Here is a 15792-nt window from a genome sequence, read left to right as displayed (position 1 = left end):
CTCTCTCTCTCTCTCTCTCTCTCTCTCTCTCTCTCTCTCTCTCTCTCTCTCTCTCTCTCACGTCCTCACTCCACCCAAATTGTTGACTCCGCTTCCTCACGCATGCGATACACCGACGACGCCCCTACCCCCGAGGCCCGACTCCTTCCCCTCCCCTGGCGGGCAGGACGTGGCAGGGACCTTCTTACACCACGGCCTCTCCTCCCGTTCCCCACAGAACACGACCCGACCATCACGCCTCTCTGGGCGATCTGACACCCCGACCTGACCTTGTGTGTAGCCACCCTTCCTTCTCACAGATGTGACCGTGATGTAAGAGTCGCTGACCGCGACACATTCACGGGCCAACCCGGGGGTCCGAACCCTCACAGGTTTGAATCCTGGTTGAGGCAGGCGGCCCACCGTTAACCCAGCTGTTCATCCTTCCTATGGATCTGGTGTTCAAATAGGAAACCAGAATAAGAAATGACGTTGCCCGTCCCATCTCGGCTAACGCATAAAACCCACATATTACATCTTCGTTTTCACGTAGACGATCCTCGTTTCATTTCGAACGCATTACCTATCCCCTCACACCCGTTCCCATCCGTTCATGCAGTACGTGCATGACTGTCCCATCCTTCCATGCAGTACGTGCATGACTATCCCATCCTTCCATGCAGTACGTGCATGACTGTCCCATGCGTCCATGCAGTACGTGCATGACTGTCCCATGCGTCCATGCAGTACGTGCATGACTATCCCATGCGTCCAGGAACAAGAGCTGTGCCCCAAGTCCCCGCGCATCACTTTCCTACTTTCACACATACATCAAGTGGCCGCCAGCCCGAGTCAACAGCCTCACTCCTCGTCCCCCGGTACATGAATACTTCAGCTGCTCTGTTGGCGTGACCTCCCGAGATGCAGAATATCCACCCATGCCTACATGTACAGCATCTCTCTCTCCCCGCCCGCCACATGACTAAACCAGGTCCCTCTTAATACACCAGCTTTCCTGCCCACGACCGCACTTGCCCATGTACATAACCCAGTTACTTGGGCGGGTGTCCACGACCTCTCCACCTGATCAGGGACCTCTCACTCCACCACCACCTACCAACGTACATGACCTTTACACTTGCCTTAGGACATCCCATCCCGCCCCGCTTACGCACACGACCTCTGCACCAGGTAAAGGACATCCCCTCATCACCTCGCTACTCTCTTCCTACACACCGAGCCTTCTCCTCCACCCATCTACAATTCCTCGCCCAGTCTTTCTATATTCCATCGTGCACGGATGATGTACGTTTTCATCCACCAGTTCAGCACATAGCCTCCCCCTCCCCACTCCTCACACTTGGACACCACCACCACCACCACCTCACTCCTCGACCTACCACTACTTCATCCTGACGACCCCAGTAAATCGACGACTCGCTATTCACACCAACATCCACGTCGTTCAACATATCTTCATTATCCCTCATGGCTCTGTTTTCCCATTCCCACACCTCACCACCACCACATCAAAAATAAAGTCCTCCTCATCCCCAACACATTATCCAACTCGCCACGCACTAGTACATGGCCCAGTTCATCAAATCGCCATAGGTTGATCACCACAGCAAAATACCATCCTTCTTACCATGCGAATATACTGTGCCTTTCATCACACCGGGCCAATGACAGGCCGAGTGATTGTGCACCCGTAATACCATCCCAGCTATAACACCGACATCATTCCATTCGGTTGACTGTACAAATGTACCATTCCACTCACCACGTCAGAGAAGCACCACCAGCTTGTCGAAATAACGCATGTATCACTCCCCCATTCTATACAACCCCATGACATTCCCCTTATAACACCATCAGGATCTTATCAATCACCATACACACTCGCACCATCATATTTACCCTACCAGGAGGCTAGCCATATGCCCTCACTAACCATACCAACACACTACACATCTTCTACGAAAATACAGTCTTGATCACCATACCATTCCACTACGCTAAACCATCCCTCACAGGATACTCATACCTCCCCTCCCACACAGGATACTCATACCTCCCCTCCCACACAGGATACTCGTACCTCATTACGCTCAAGAAAGAATAACCACATCGTAGCGTGAACCACCGCTGCGTTCCACGACTCCTAAACCCAACTAACTACCTGTGTGATTTCACTTTGGCTTGCGGGTCGTACATTATGCCACAAGAACGTCTGAGCTGATACACTGTGACTTTATGATATATACAGAGTTCTTTAATGTCTTGCCTTATCTCTCCAGTGTTGATTTTGTTCACATATACCCGTGTTCACGGTATGGGATAAATGTATCTTACTGATCCTAAGATAAAGGTATTAAGTTGAAGCTGTATCGTAACATACAGAGGAAAGGGAACATGGGTGGGAGGGGAGGGAGGCAAGCAAGCCCCAGTCACCTTGAGTCCCCTTGTATCAATTTGATAGTGTGTGTGTGTGTAAGCGTTTTTCTTTGCGCTCGCGGGCATCTGTACGCGTGTATGCATCTACTTATAAATAAAAGTATGTGATTGTGTTTACATATGAGTGCACTTCCGTATATTAGTGCATAATTGCTATGGATCGTTGTAGATTCGCACGTACTTCCGTGAGCATGTAGCGACCTTCACTGAGCATGTAGCGACCTTCACATAATTGCTGGTCACACGCAGGAGTAGAGCCACACACACTGGTGTACATTGCTCTGGTCGTGTCTCCTCCTCCATCAACCCTTACACCAGTAGGGCCCAGCGTCATGACCAGTAGCGGGTGCGATAGCTGACGGTGTGGTCGTCAGACTGGGAGTGGAACACTATTTCTTAGCTTAACAGATGAGACGTTGATGATACCACGAACCTGTAGTTCAACCCCACCGTCAACCGTGGTTACCACTGTTACCCTCTAAGGGTAACAATGGTCACTGGTTCCTCCTCCATCCTTACCTTAAGGCCGGACCAGTAACGTTGGTCTGTAGGTATGAACACATTAAGACGAACACCCTTAAGCTTTTCATTTTAAGTCCCAAAATGGATGACCTAAATCTTTAAAAACTTTATTTCCCAAAACTGTGGAACTGCTGAACTCCTTCCTTCTTAACCTGATTAGAAAGGACTCGTTGTATTACCATGAGTAGCCATCGATCTTCTGCCGTTATTAAAGCTATAAATATGAATTTATTGAGTGCTAGACATGCACTCACGAATGTGTACCTCACACACACACACATGGTCCTGCTGAAGGGGAGTTCCTTTGGATTTGAATTTGTCTTTTGAGAGCAATTGTTTGAAGAAGGATCTCTTGTGTAGGTCTTATATGACTGTCCTGTTCAAGAATGGTGTTCGGTTACCTTTCGTGTTTCATCGTCAGTTTGTTGCTTTTTTACGCCACGAAGGGAAAAGTATAGACATTTAGAAATGAGAGAAGAAAAGACTGTTCCTTTTAGGATCTCTTCCTAACCTGTGTTGTATGAGTACATTAACGTCTCGTCCAAGTGTCATCGCCTCTTATTCTGTTGCATTAGTCTGTGGTTTTCACTCGCTTCTTCCAATACACTCATTACACAGAGGGTAGGCGTCATGTTTATTCTTGAGGTACCGATAATATATATATATATATATATATATATATATATATATATATATATATATATATATATATATATATATATATATATATATACACGTTACTGGAATGCTTGCGTGTAGATAAGTCACACGTTGATAATACATTCACGCCCAAAACCCCATCTGAAGCCTTGAACGTCATACTCAGGCATGAAACTGTGGCTCGCATATTAACCAGGAAACTGGTGATGTTAGCTTCCTTATCAAGATACCAGACTTTCCTTCTCATTACGTTAAAGAAAATCGTTACTGAAGCCTTTTTTTCCCCCTTCCAGGCGTTTCTGTGGTCCTATCCCTCCCATTGGCTCAAAAAAAAAAAGAAAAAAATAAATGGATAAATGTAAAGAGGTTGTCTGATAAATATTCACCACTTTCGATCGTAGACCAGACTCATCTTTCCAGCGATCGCCTCAATTTCCCAGAATATTCCTTTTTTTTTGTGCGTTTGTGAACGCCATTTGGCTTGATGTCAATAAATGGCCGGAGGTCCGAGAGGATGCTTCTTGGAAATCCTCTTGTGCTTTCCACTTGCCTCTTCATCGTATCCATTCCATCGGACATCCGTCTATGGCTGGATCTGACTCAACGCGACGCCTCCATCGAAGCCTTGTATCCGGGACTCTACGTCGTCATTATCTCGATGAAATTCATATCCTCCATCGTAACTTTCAGCCTCCTGGCAGTTCAGTTGCCTGCGGCGTTTCATTCCCTACGTACCGGCCCGCTAAATCATGTGGATTAAACCACTCCCTCCTCGTTCATCAGAGCCTTACCGCTCATTTTTCAAGGGAACGCTCACATTCCTCACACGCTTCAGGATCCCTCACAACAGCTGCAACTTCTTCCTCCTCCTCCTCCTCCCAACCCCAAGAAAAAATGTATATGTATACGGGCGGCTCCCAAGTCCCTCCTACGCCCAAGTCGTGGCCAGTTGGCAAACACAGTCGCTTTTCTCATCCCACCTGACGACCCCCTTCCCACGTGACGTGGATCACATCTCCCTTAGACGCCGCGTTACCATGGCTGAGTGTGTGTGTGTGTGTGTGTGTGTGTGTGTGTGTGTGTGACTTAGTCTTCTTCCTCCGCACCGACCATGAGAGTTAAGAATATAAACATAACGACGCTTGGTTCATCACCGGTGCAATGCTTTCGCTTCCTCAACACCGGAATCCAGGTTGATTCCCTCAAGCAAAAGCCGTTCCAGCAAGCAGTCCTACATAATACCCCAGAACACCGGGGTACCATCAGGGCTCCATGGCATAATAAAAGCTTCCAGCACCATCAGTCATGACTGCCATTCACACCTTCGGAAATTTCGCGCTCGCGCGCCCTGCCCCTCCCCTCTTAATGAATTATTTACCCCCAGGATGTTGTGAAGGACCGTAGCCTTATTGACCTTTGATGACCTTTCCTCTCAACTAGACCATCCTAGTATGAATAGTCCTCCTTGTCTGGGTGACCTTGCTGACGGATTTCTTGACTGAGGTACACTCGTATGTATCTTTAAGGCCGAGACCCTAAGGAAGATAGACCCGTCATCCTCTCTCTCTCTCTCTCTCTCTCTCTCTCTCTCTCTCTCTCTCTCTCTCTCTCTCTCTCTCTCTCTCTCTCTCCCTTAATAACGTAACGCAACAAATCATCTTAGATGATTTTTTTTCCCCCAAGTTTTAGTCTTTCAAATCTTGATCACGATTCTGTATCTGCTGTGTTGTCTCGAGGTCGCAAAACTCACATTTAAGCTACTCTTCAATTCACTCTCTCTCTTCTTTCATTTTACACTCGTGTTTCACAGCAAAACAACAGTATTAGGAAAAGCATTGGCTTTATAGATGTGTACTTTCGCTCGCTATATTTCGGTTTTTTAATAGATAGCGTACACAGCTAAGTACCCTGACTGAATTTAGCGATTCTGATGGTAAGTTGTGTGTCTGCTTTTGCATCAGCTGGAAGAAAAAAAAGACATTTGTTTATCATTGTTGAACATTTTTTTGCTTAACGCTTCAGCCAGCTGCCATGACGTTCGGTCTCAACGTTTATTGTAGACGCATAACGACTGTCCATTGTCACATAGCAATGTAACGTTGTCAGTACAGACAGAGGCACATTGTTGGCTCACTAGCCTTCCTCCTACCTCGGTTATAGCTCTCTCTCTCTCTCTCTCTCTCTCTCTCTCTCTCTCTCTCTCTCTCTCTCTAAGAAACTGGAAAACCCCAGAATGAATGATGATGGTGTGGATGGTGAGTGATAAATATCTTTCGATATTCAGTGGGCGAAAGAAATGAGTAAAAATAGAAAACCGTTTCTTTTGCTGATGTAAATGATAATGAGGCAACGAGAACTCGTCTACGTTTCCATTTCTCTGGCTGGATTATGTGTACGGACGAATGTGGACAATTCCCACAGGTCAGGATTTTTCTAGGGGAAGATAATGTCTTACCGCTTACCTGCCACTGGTGAGTTTCCTAAGACCTGTTGATGAGAAGGGAAATATATTACACCACCAAAGAGAACTCGGGAGTCTTCATTCGTCCTTCCCCGTTGTGATGACTCTCGTCCTAAACCCCTCACTTGCGTTTTACTGGAGTGTTGTGACGTGACTTTAAAAAGTCGTATGTGACGAGAGATTACTGTGTTCTCTTGTAAGGCATCGTTTAGTGAATGGCTGAAGGCGAAGACATGTGTTCAGCTGTGAATTAAGAGGTTTGATTTCCTCCTCATTTTCGATTATAATATTGACTCGATTGCTTGCTTTGTTGTTTTGTCACTGTGGTAATATTTCATCTGTGGATCTCCTGTGATTCCATCACCGTATAAACGTTCCATCTGTGGGTTTCCCATCATTACAGTATTGTAAAACGTTCTGTCTGTGACTCTTCTGTCAATTTGATGATTAAACGTTTTATCTGTCGGTCTCCCATTATTACAGTATCGTAAAACGTTCCATCTGTGGGTGTCCCATCATTACAGTATCGTAAAACGTTCCATCTGTGGGTGTCCCATCATTACAGTATCGTAAAACGTTCCATCTGTGGGTGTCCCATCATTACAGTATCGTAAAACGTTCCATCTGTGGGTGTCCAATCATTACAGTATCGTAAAACGTTCCATCTGTGGGTGTCCCATCATTACAGTATCGTAAAACGTTCCATTTGCGGGTCTCTTTGTCATTACAATACCGTAAAACGTTCCATCTGAGACTCTTCTATCATTACAACTCCGTAAACGTTTAATGTGTGGCTCTCGTATCACAACAATACATATTGAACGTTCCATCTGCTGTTATCCTATCCCATCCCTATACTGTCGTAAACGTTCCATCCGTGGCACACTCCTATTATTATTACATGACCACAAACGTTTTCTCTGTAGCGCTGCCATCAGGCACAAGTGTTACTTTCTGCAGAACGATTACGTCCTTAGTTTTCAAAGGTCGCCATTATCAACGAAGTAGAAAGGTACCTTGCACACCAGTTTCTAGTCCTGATATCCTTCTCATTATTTCACAGCAGACCTCATTCAAACAGCATTCTATAGCCAAGAAGAGGTTCTCGTCTCTCTCTCTCTCTCTCTCTCTCTCTCTCTCTCTCTCTCTCTCTCTCTCTCTCTCTCTCTCTCTCCTTCCTGCGCAAGGAAAGACCCTAATAGCATCCTATCAAGTGCTGGGAATTTGAATATCAGCGGAGTAGGAGTGGAGGAAAAAAATAATATTCCACCAACAAATTTCAATTGAGGGGAAAAAAGTCTGACAGTAATTGGTCTTAAAGAGGTTTTTTCCCACTCTTTTTTTAACTAGTTTAGTTCACTTGTTTGTAGAAGATGGGATGACGATGTAGGGATGATCCATCACAACTGAAGATGTCGAGAAAATGAGGAGGTAAAAAAGGTAAAATGTCTCTCATTGGGCCACAGTGAATGTGTAAAACATGGGTCCTTCTACACGAGATCCTGTTAGCTTTGCGGTGATTATCATCAAGACGAACATTCTTCATGGGTTAAGTTAGCTGCCCACTTGGGTTAAGGTAATTCAGTTGATAGATGCTTTAATAGACCACTTGGGTTAAGACAATTCAATTAATAGATGCACTAATAAACGTGTAAATCATGTGAATGAACTAGTGGATGACCAAGAGGAACGTGCATCCACGTTGGGAGAGGACTTATAAGAACCCGACTTGGATGTGAATATCAGAAAAATAGAAAATTTCAATTTTGTGTAAAGACGTGTAGTAAGCGCACCTTAACTTTGTTTTGACTGGTAGTACTAAGTCCTTTATGCTGTATTGTGTATGCTGTATCCTTTATGCTGTATTGTGTATGCTGTATTCTTTATGCTGTATTGTGTGTGCTGTATTGTTTATGCTGTTATGTTGTATTTACTAACTATCTTTTCTTCTCTTTACTTTCAGTAACGAGGACCAGCAGCGAGGACGTTTAGACGTAAGTGCGAGGACAGTGTTTAGACGTATGTGCAAGGTCATTGTTTATACGTAGGTGCGAGGACATGTTTAGACGTAAGTGCGAGGACAGTGTTAGACGTATGTGCGAGGACAGTATTTGTACGTATGTGCAAGGACAGTGTTTAGACGTATGTGCGAGGACATGTTTAGACGTGTGTGCGAGGACAATGTTTATAAGTAAGTGCGAGGACAGTGTTTAGACGTAAGAGTGCGAGGACGATCGTTGGGGGTATGTGAGGTAATAGTAAACATATAAACAGTTTCGTAAATGATCGAGTTTAGTGACTGCTCGTCATATACCACTGGGCCACAACTCTTTAGTGCTTGGAGTACATCCTTGAGCACTGTCGGCCTCAGCTGGAGGATGACGTACACTATGTCAAGTGCTTCTTCCAGCGGCCAGAGGAAGACTGGTTTCTGTGCGGCTAATGCCACACTGTCATGTGTACGGAGGAGAAAGGTACTATGTGGTGGTGGTGTGTGATGCGGATCTGAGACACCGTGAGATAACACCGGGTCATGTAACAGATTATCAGATTTACCGACTGGCTTGGAAAAATGTAGAACTCCCGAATACATCAGCATGAATAATGAATTTTGTAATCTTTAATCCCTCTAGCTATCCGAAAGTGATGTTCTATATTTATCGCGCGGTAAGGTCATATCTATCGCGCGGTAAGGTCATGTTCTGTATTCATCAAGCGATAAGGTCATGATCACTGTCTATCGTGCGGTAAGGTCATTTGTTCTGTATCTATCGTGGAGTAAGGTCTTGCTCTACATCTATCGCGGGGTGAGGTTAAGTTCCATATCTATCGTGCAGTAAGGTCATGTTCTATATCTATCTCGCGGTAAGGTCATATCCTACATCTATGGCGGGGGAAAGGTCATGTTCTATATCTATCCCGCGGTAAGGTCAAGTAGATATTGTTTTAAAGGAAATAAAAACGGTATGAAATTGGAGAGTATTAAATCAAAACAGTTGGATATGCGACGTAGCTAAACCCACGAGACACGCTAATTACAGTGGAACTAATTGTCTTAATCCCTCTCACTGGCTAATACTTATATGACATAAGTAGCTTTATGATGATAATCCCAGCGCTGAAGGTCATCTCCATGATATACCAAATATCCGTTACATTGCCAGCTGTCAAAAAATGACGGGGAAGTATACAAACAGTATCCCTTGCACAACCTTATAGTGAACAGAGAAGTTAGCAGTCGTGGATTCCCTGCGTCAGGACGCATTACGGCAGCGAGATGTATTGACGACCCTGCCAGCATCAGGTAGGGTAGGGGGTCATCAGGATCTCATGAGTCGCCCTAAATGGCACAAACACACTCGTGAATCAGGCGTCTGGTTCGTTCCACCGTTCCGGGTTCACCCTCTCAGGGTCGCGTCACACTCCAGTGAAGATGATACACGCTAGGGATGGGTACCATTTTCATGCTTCGTAATAAATTATTATCTGTTATTATTATTTATCAGTCATTATTATAATTATTAGTTTGTCATTATCATTATTATATAACCCCAGAATCCTTTTTTCAAGGGTTCCTGCAGCTTCAAGGCTGCGCTGCAATCACTAGCAGGGAAAGGACGGACTCTTTGGATTGAGAATAAGTTGTATACGTATAAAAGGGTAATAAATACGGGACAACACAAATATAAAACTCTCTCCCCGTAACACATAAATAGCAATCGCATACACACACACACACACACACACACACACACACATGTATATGCATACACCTACATACACATACATACATACACAAGGTACTGATGACAATGCGGTAAAGAAACTTTATAAAACTCATAGAATACTATTCAAACTGTCCTGCGAGAAAAGCAATGTGTAGAGGGAGTCGAAGAAAGAGCCCAGGAAGAGGCGTTGATCAACAGACTATGGTGTCTCCCTGACACGTATGGTCTGTATAGTATGGAAAAGATGATCAGGAAGTAAATGGACGACATACCGTAGAGGAGAAATGACCTAAGTTAAAGTTAGAGACAACACAGTTTTAGGGGAAGGTCATATGTTATCGAATCTCTCAGAATTCTAAGAGAGAGGGAGTTTAGATCTAGAAAAAGAAGAAGACTGGAAAGATTCTTTGCGTCTCAACTGCCAGAAAGCCTTTGACACTGCCGCATAGAAGGCTAATCTGATTCAAAAGCTGGATCACCAGATAGGAATATAAGAGAGACTTCATCGCTGGACTGAAGATAGTCGTAGTCGAAGGGAACCAAGGACGCATATCGGAGGAGCCTTCTCGAAATGGGGTTTCAGGTCATCCCTGTGGAGTACCCCAGAGCTCTGTTCTGGGACCATCACTCCTTTTGATCTGTGTAAATGATATGAGAGAGAGAGAGAAGGTAGAGACTCTCAACTTGAATATGTTTGCGGATGACGGAAGGGTTCCGGGGGAAGCGAAAAGTGAGGAAGATCGCATCATCTTACAAGAGTGACCTTGACAGACTCCGGGGATGGTATGATAAATGAATTCCAGCAGAGTATATGCAAGATAAAAAGGATTGGTTACGGCGAAAGAGGATTGGTTACGGCGAAAGAGGATTGGTTACGGTGAAAGAGGATTGGTTACGGCGAAAGAAGGTCTCAGTATAAACATTATCTAGCAGGATATAATCCACTGGAATCTCTTTGTGTGTGTGGAGTGCCTTGGGAGTCGACATTGTCCTTAAGCTATTGGCAGCGTCTTGCCTAAGGAAGGTAATTGAGGAGACCAACTGTCTGCTGGGAAATATTGAAATTACATTAAAAAAAATCCTAGATAAGAAGATACTCACCAAGCTGTTAACATTTTGCATAAGGACAAAATTAGAATATGCCTCTCAAGTTTGGTCACCGCGCTGAAGCACAAAAAAGCAGATAAAGGTGAAGTGGAGAGCGATAAAGATGGTACCAGATTTAAGAGAGCTGTATCGCAGGGAAAATCAGAGGCGGTAAATCGGCCCACCTTTCCATGTAAGAGAGAAGAGTAAGGGGTCACCTGATCACGACGTTTAAGTTGTTGAAATATTGATTTGGTAGACTGTAAATAGTTCACAGGGAGATGTAGAGATAGAACAACTAGAGGAGACAACACGAAAATTAAGGAAGAGACTTAGAGATGTGAAAATGTACTTTTATAGTATAAGTGTAGTGGTTGATTGGAGGAAAGTGAATGAAGAGTAGTGGATGAGTGGGGGAAAGTGAATGAAGTCATGGTAAATGAAGAAGTTCAGAACGTTGCTTGATAATGTCTTAAGGGATGGAACCCCATGAGTATAAAAGTCTCTCCATGTACAGTATAGATAGGTAATTACACATACGTACATTCTCTCTCTCTCTCTCTCTCCCTCCCTATCTCTGTATCTGACACTAGCAGGTGCACGCACACTCGGTCACACACACACACACACACATGTACATACGTGCACAGGCAACACGCAAGAAAACGCTGACACCTGATGAAGTTTCTCCGTACGTGCTGAAGCGATGTGCAGATACGCTTGACAGGCCACTTGAAATGTTGCCCGAGATGTGGCTGGAGGAAGGTAAAGTGCCAGGGGAGTGGAGGAGGCCAAATGTCATGCCTATCTTTAAGCAAGGAGACTTGTAATGTGGACTGAACTACGGACCAGACTCCCTGGCGAATATTATGTGTAAATTGGTGGAAAAGGCGACATGGATTAAGGGAAAGGAGGTCTGTGGGAAAGGTGGTCTGTAGTGTAAGTGAAAGGAGGTCTATAGGGTAAGGAAAGGGAGGTCTGTGGGGAAAGGAGCTCCGTTATAGTCCAAAGAGGTGGATCGGTGGATTGATTGTATCTAGAGTGCCAGAAAGCCTTTGACTCTATCCCACATAGGACGCTGGTAAAGGAGATGGATATTCATGTAGGGTGAGACTTCTATGAATGGAAAATTACCTTACTAACTGTGAACAAAGGACGTATATCAGATAGTGCCTTCTCAAGTTGGCCTCGGTCTTGGGATCGCTGCAACATCAGAGCGGCTGAACTCAAACTTCAATGTGTTTGCAGATGACGCCATGAGGGGAAGTAGTTGGTCAGATACGTAGTTTATGAAAGTCAAACCAAAAAGGTATCAAGTTATGGTGATCAAACACAACAAACAGAAAAAGCTTCGCCACGAATATCATGCATCAGGATATAAGTTGCAGGAACCTGTGTGTAAGAGAGACTAGCTAGTTCAACAGGTTAACCTAACTCGTCGTTAGAGCCCCAATATTGAGGGAAGTTTGGAAGAGACAGATAATCCATTGGCAAATATGAAAATATCATTTACTCGCATGGGTAAGGAAATACTCGGCAGCCATACCGTATCCTCTTTTAGGCCAGGGAGTAGAAAAATTCTCTCAACTTTGGCCACTGTACTTGAGGAGGCAGAAAGAAAAGATAGAGAAGGTCCAGAGGAAGGCATAATAGAGCACCAGGACTGAGAGGGCTGAGCTAGGTACAGGATTACTGTACCTGAGGTCTAGAAACAGTATTTTGAAGAGTTGTACGATGACGGAGAAATTTCAGGAGATCGGGGCCCCGTGAGTGCAGATCCCCCAGCCCGTCCAGTACAAAAATAGAATTCAATACCTGTATCCATAAGTCTCTATGTATACATAGAGAGAACAAAACATGTACTTCATATATGCTGCAGCTGCATCTTTTTGTAGCTCGTGTGGTACAGCTGCGCCCAGTCATACACTCCATGTGCTACAGCTGCACTCGTGACTGTACCTCATATGCTACAGCTGCACTCATTACTGTACCTCATGTGCTACAGTTGCACTCAGTCATGCACCGCAGCTGCAACCAGTGGTGCACCGTCATGCACTGCAGCAGCTGCATGAAGCTGTCATTGGCTTTGCAGAATTCCAATGCAATATGATTAATCTTATATTTGGCTAGGGTTGCCTGGCTCCAGCATTAACTTAGACCACAGCATTGTAGACGTTAGTCGAACATAAACAATGTGTTGTGTTGATGGGAATGTGAGAATGTAAGTTGACTTGCTCCCAAAAGATAGATTACATTGATGAACCAAAGGCGCCATAAGCAGTAAGGGTTGATGGGGTGCTGAATATATCAAGAGTAAAAACTCCATGTAATTCATGAATCGGAGACGAATGCATTTTTGTGAGAGATGGACAGTATACAGGTTGTAAATGCTGTTGATTGTAAGAGAACGTTCAAGAAATGAGGACTCACGAGTGTAGAACTCCCTCCCCTTGCAGTGCAGGTAGGTAGGTTTTTGTTTTTGTATATACGTTTATTAATACATACACTGATCTATCCATGCGTTAATCAATACATGCATTCATCAGTTCGCGTATTCAATTGACGTATTCGTCAGTACATTGATTTATCACATCATCTTGAACAGACTTTTGCTCCTGATGCTTGATCACTTATCAATAAAGTTGATTTGATCACCAGGAATAATGATCGTGATAGGGAAAGTGATAATCCATAGATTATTGGAGGAGATTAGTTTAGATTAGAAATACTTCGTAATCTTGTTCTTTCTGAAGTTATGATGTAGATGAAATGAAATATTGTAGTGTAGCTTAAGTCTGTGAAAATGTATAAGACAAGAGATTACATTTGCTCCTGAATTCGACATAATTGTATGATATCGTACCGTTAGAGGTCGTCCCATTATTCACGGGTTATCTTAGTGGCCGTCGTGGGCAGGTATCGAACATGAATGAGCACGAGAAATCACGGTGGTAGAGAGCAGCAGACTAACGAGTGGTTTGCAATAGAGCAAAAGAGCTTCATTGAAATACCACGTCTCGTTAATGATACAGATGAACTCCCAGGGTTTTTGGCGAGGACGAGCAAGCAACTGGTCGTTGCGTGAAGCGAGGGATTGCACGCACGTGTACTGCGAGACAGAGTCTGAAATTATATATGTATAGAGAGAAAAGACTTTTGATATACTGGAATTTCTGAAAGACTGAACGTCCGTAAGATTTCTCCTGGCGTTGATACACACTTGCTCGAACTGACAGTAGGGAGTGAGAGTGAGGTGGTTGTCCATTCACTCGCCTTCAGTAGTGGCTAGGCAGATGTTCTTCGAGGGGGTAGCTAGAGCCTGGCAGGAAAGGTTGTGGTAGCCACGAAGATGTTGTTGACCTCGTACAACCTGCCGCCTCTTTGGGACTTATATACAACAGTTATGGAGAAGGGGATGACTGTCTTGTATAATGCTTCAACACCACAACCCCTAAATTCGCAACCAGGACCCACAGGCTAACTGGTGTGGTATCGTGTAACTTCTTTATAATGCCCTGGTTCAGCCCAATGACAGCCCGTCGCCCCTTGTATACCACATTACTTTAATTTGCTCTTTCCCATGCATGCTTCACACCCTCCAGCACGTTCAGGCCCTGAACACTCGAAGCATCTTTCTATCCTTCCACCTCCTCATTGCTCCGGCCGGTTTCCTTGTTCCTTCCACTTCCGACATGTATACCTTCTTGGTCAACCTCTCCTCAATCATCCTCTCCATATGTCCACACCATTTCAGTACACCCTCTTCATCTCTCTCACACGTACCCTTCTTACTATGACACATCTCTGTTATCCTATCACTTCTTCATAACCCTCCTCAGACCACATAATGACATCATACATTTCATTTCCAGCACAGTCTCCCTCATCCATACTTGGCCATTAGAAGCACACGTCTCCCATCCATACAACACCGTCGGGACCACTCTACCATCTTTACCCTCCCCAGATAGTGTGAACTTTCTTTCCGCACGATTTTCAGAGCTTCCAGGACCCTCGCCCCATTATCTACCCTCTCTCTCTCTCTCTCTCTCTCTCTCTCTCTCTCTCTCTCTCTCTCTCTCTATATCTATCTATATATATATATATATATATATATATATAATATGCATATATCAACTACTCGTAACGCACAGAGCTCGTATCCCTAACTGGATTGCACGATCAAGATTATTAATGATTATTTAAACCATACAAAAAAATAAATAACAGTAATAACAATGATAATGATGACTCCTAATGAAGCTGACTGATCATTTTTTTTTTTTCATTTTTCCTCCAGACTTGTGTGTGGACAAAGACGTTTTCTGTTTTCTTTCGTCTCCGTCTGTTGACCTAACCTTTGGCACGAGTTTAATAGTGTTTCTGACGTCTGGGGGAAAGTGGGGCTCGAACCCTGGGTGGAGATAATGTCAGATGAGACGAGTCCATTTCCACCTTTTCCCCCCTCTTGCCTATAATGCTGATTACCTTTTCTTTCAACACCATTTTCCTGGAATGATTTTATTTCCGTGGGCTTCCGTGCCCGTTCTTGCCTGGTGCGCTGCAGAGCCTGAGTAGAATTTGTATCACAAGTTGAGTCTTCTTACAAAGCTGCGAGAAATATACAGGATTAAGTCGTCCAATAAATTCCCCCTAAGCGATGTCTTTCATTCGATGAATAATATATATAATCTATCTATCATTTATTCTTTATTTATGTCATTCATTCTCCTCTCTCTCTCTCTCTCTCTCTCTCTCTCTCTCTCTCTCTCTCTCTCTCTCTCTCTCTCTCTCTCTCTCTCTCACTGCACTATCATGTATGTATCTATTTACGTGTTTGTAATTACCTATTTGTACAAGCACGGGGGAGGGAATTCTACACTCATGGGGCCCAAACTC

The 15792-nt window shown here is 44.2% G+C and overlaps 1 protein-coding gene across 10 annotated transcripts in view; it reads left to right on the top strand.

Moving 5' to 3' along the window:
* The window catches only part of LOC139757015 (uncharacterized), a 294829-nt gene that overhangs the window by 142912 nt on the left and 136125 nt on the right, over positions 1-15792 (top strand). For all 10 annotated transcript variants that reach the window (XM_071677054.1, XM_071677062.1, XM_071677006.1 and 7 more), the window contains one exon: positions 8043-8073. In XM_071677054.1, coding sequence (XP_071533155.1) covers positions 8043-8073 — 31 coding nt within the window. The remainder of the gene's footprint in view (positions 1-8042; positions 8074-15792) is intronic.

This window comes from Panulirus ornatus, chromosome 2 (genome assembly GCF_036320965.1).
Source record: "Panulirus ornatus isolate Po-2019 chromosome 2, ASM3632096v1, whole genome shotgun sequence".
NCBI lineage: Eukaryota > Metazoa > Arthropoda > Malacostraca > Decapoda > Palinuridae > Panulirus > Panulirus ornatus.
The sequence above is the reverse complement of the archived record's forward strand: the minus strand, read 5'-3'. Positions and strand labels throughout refer to the sequence as shown.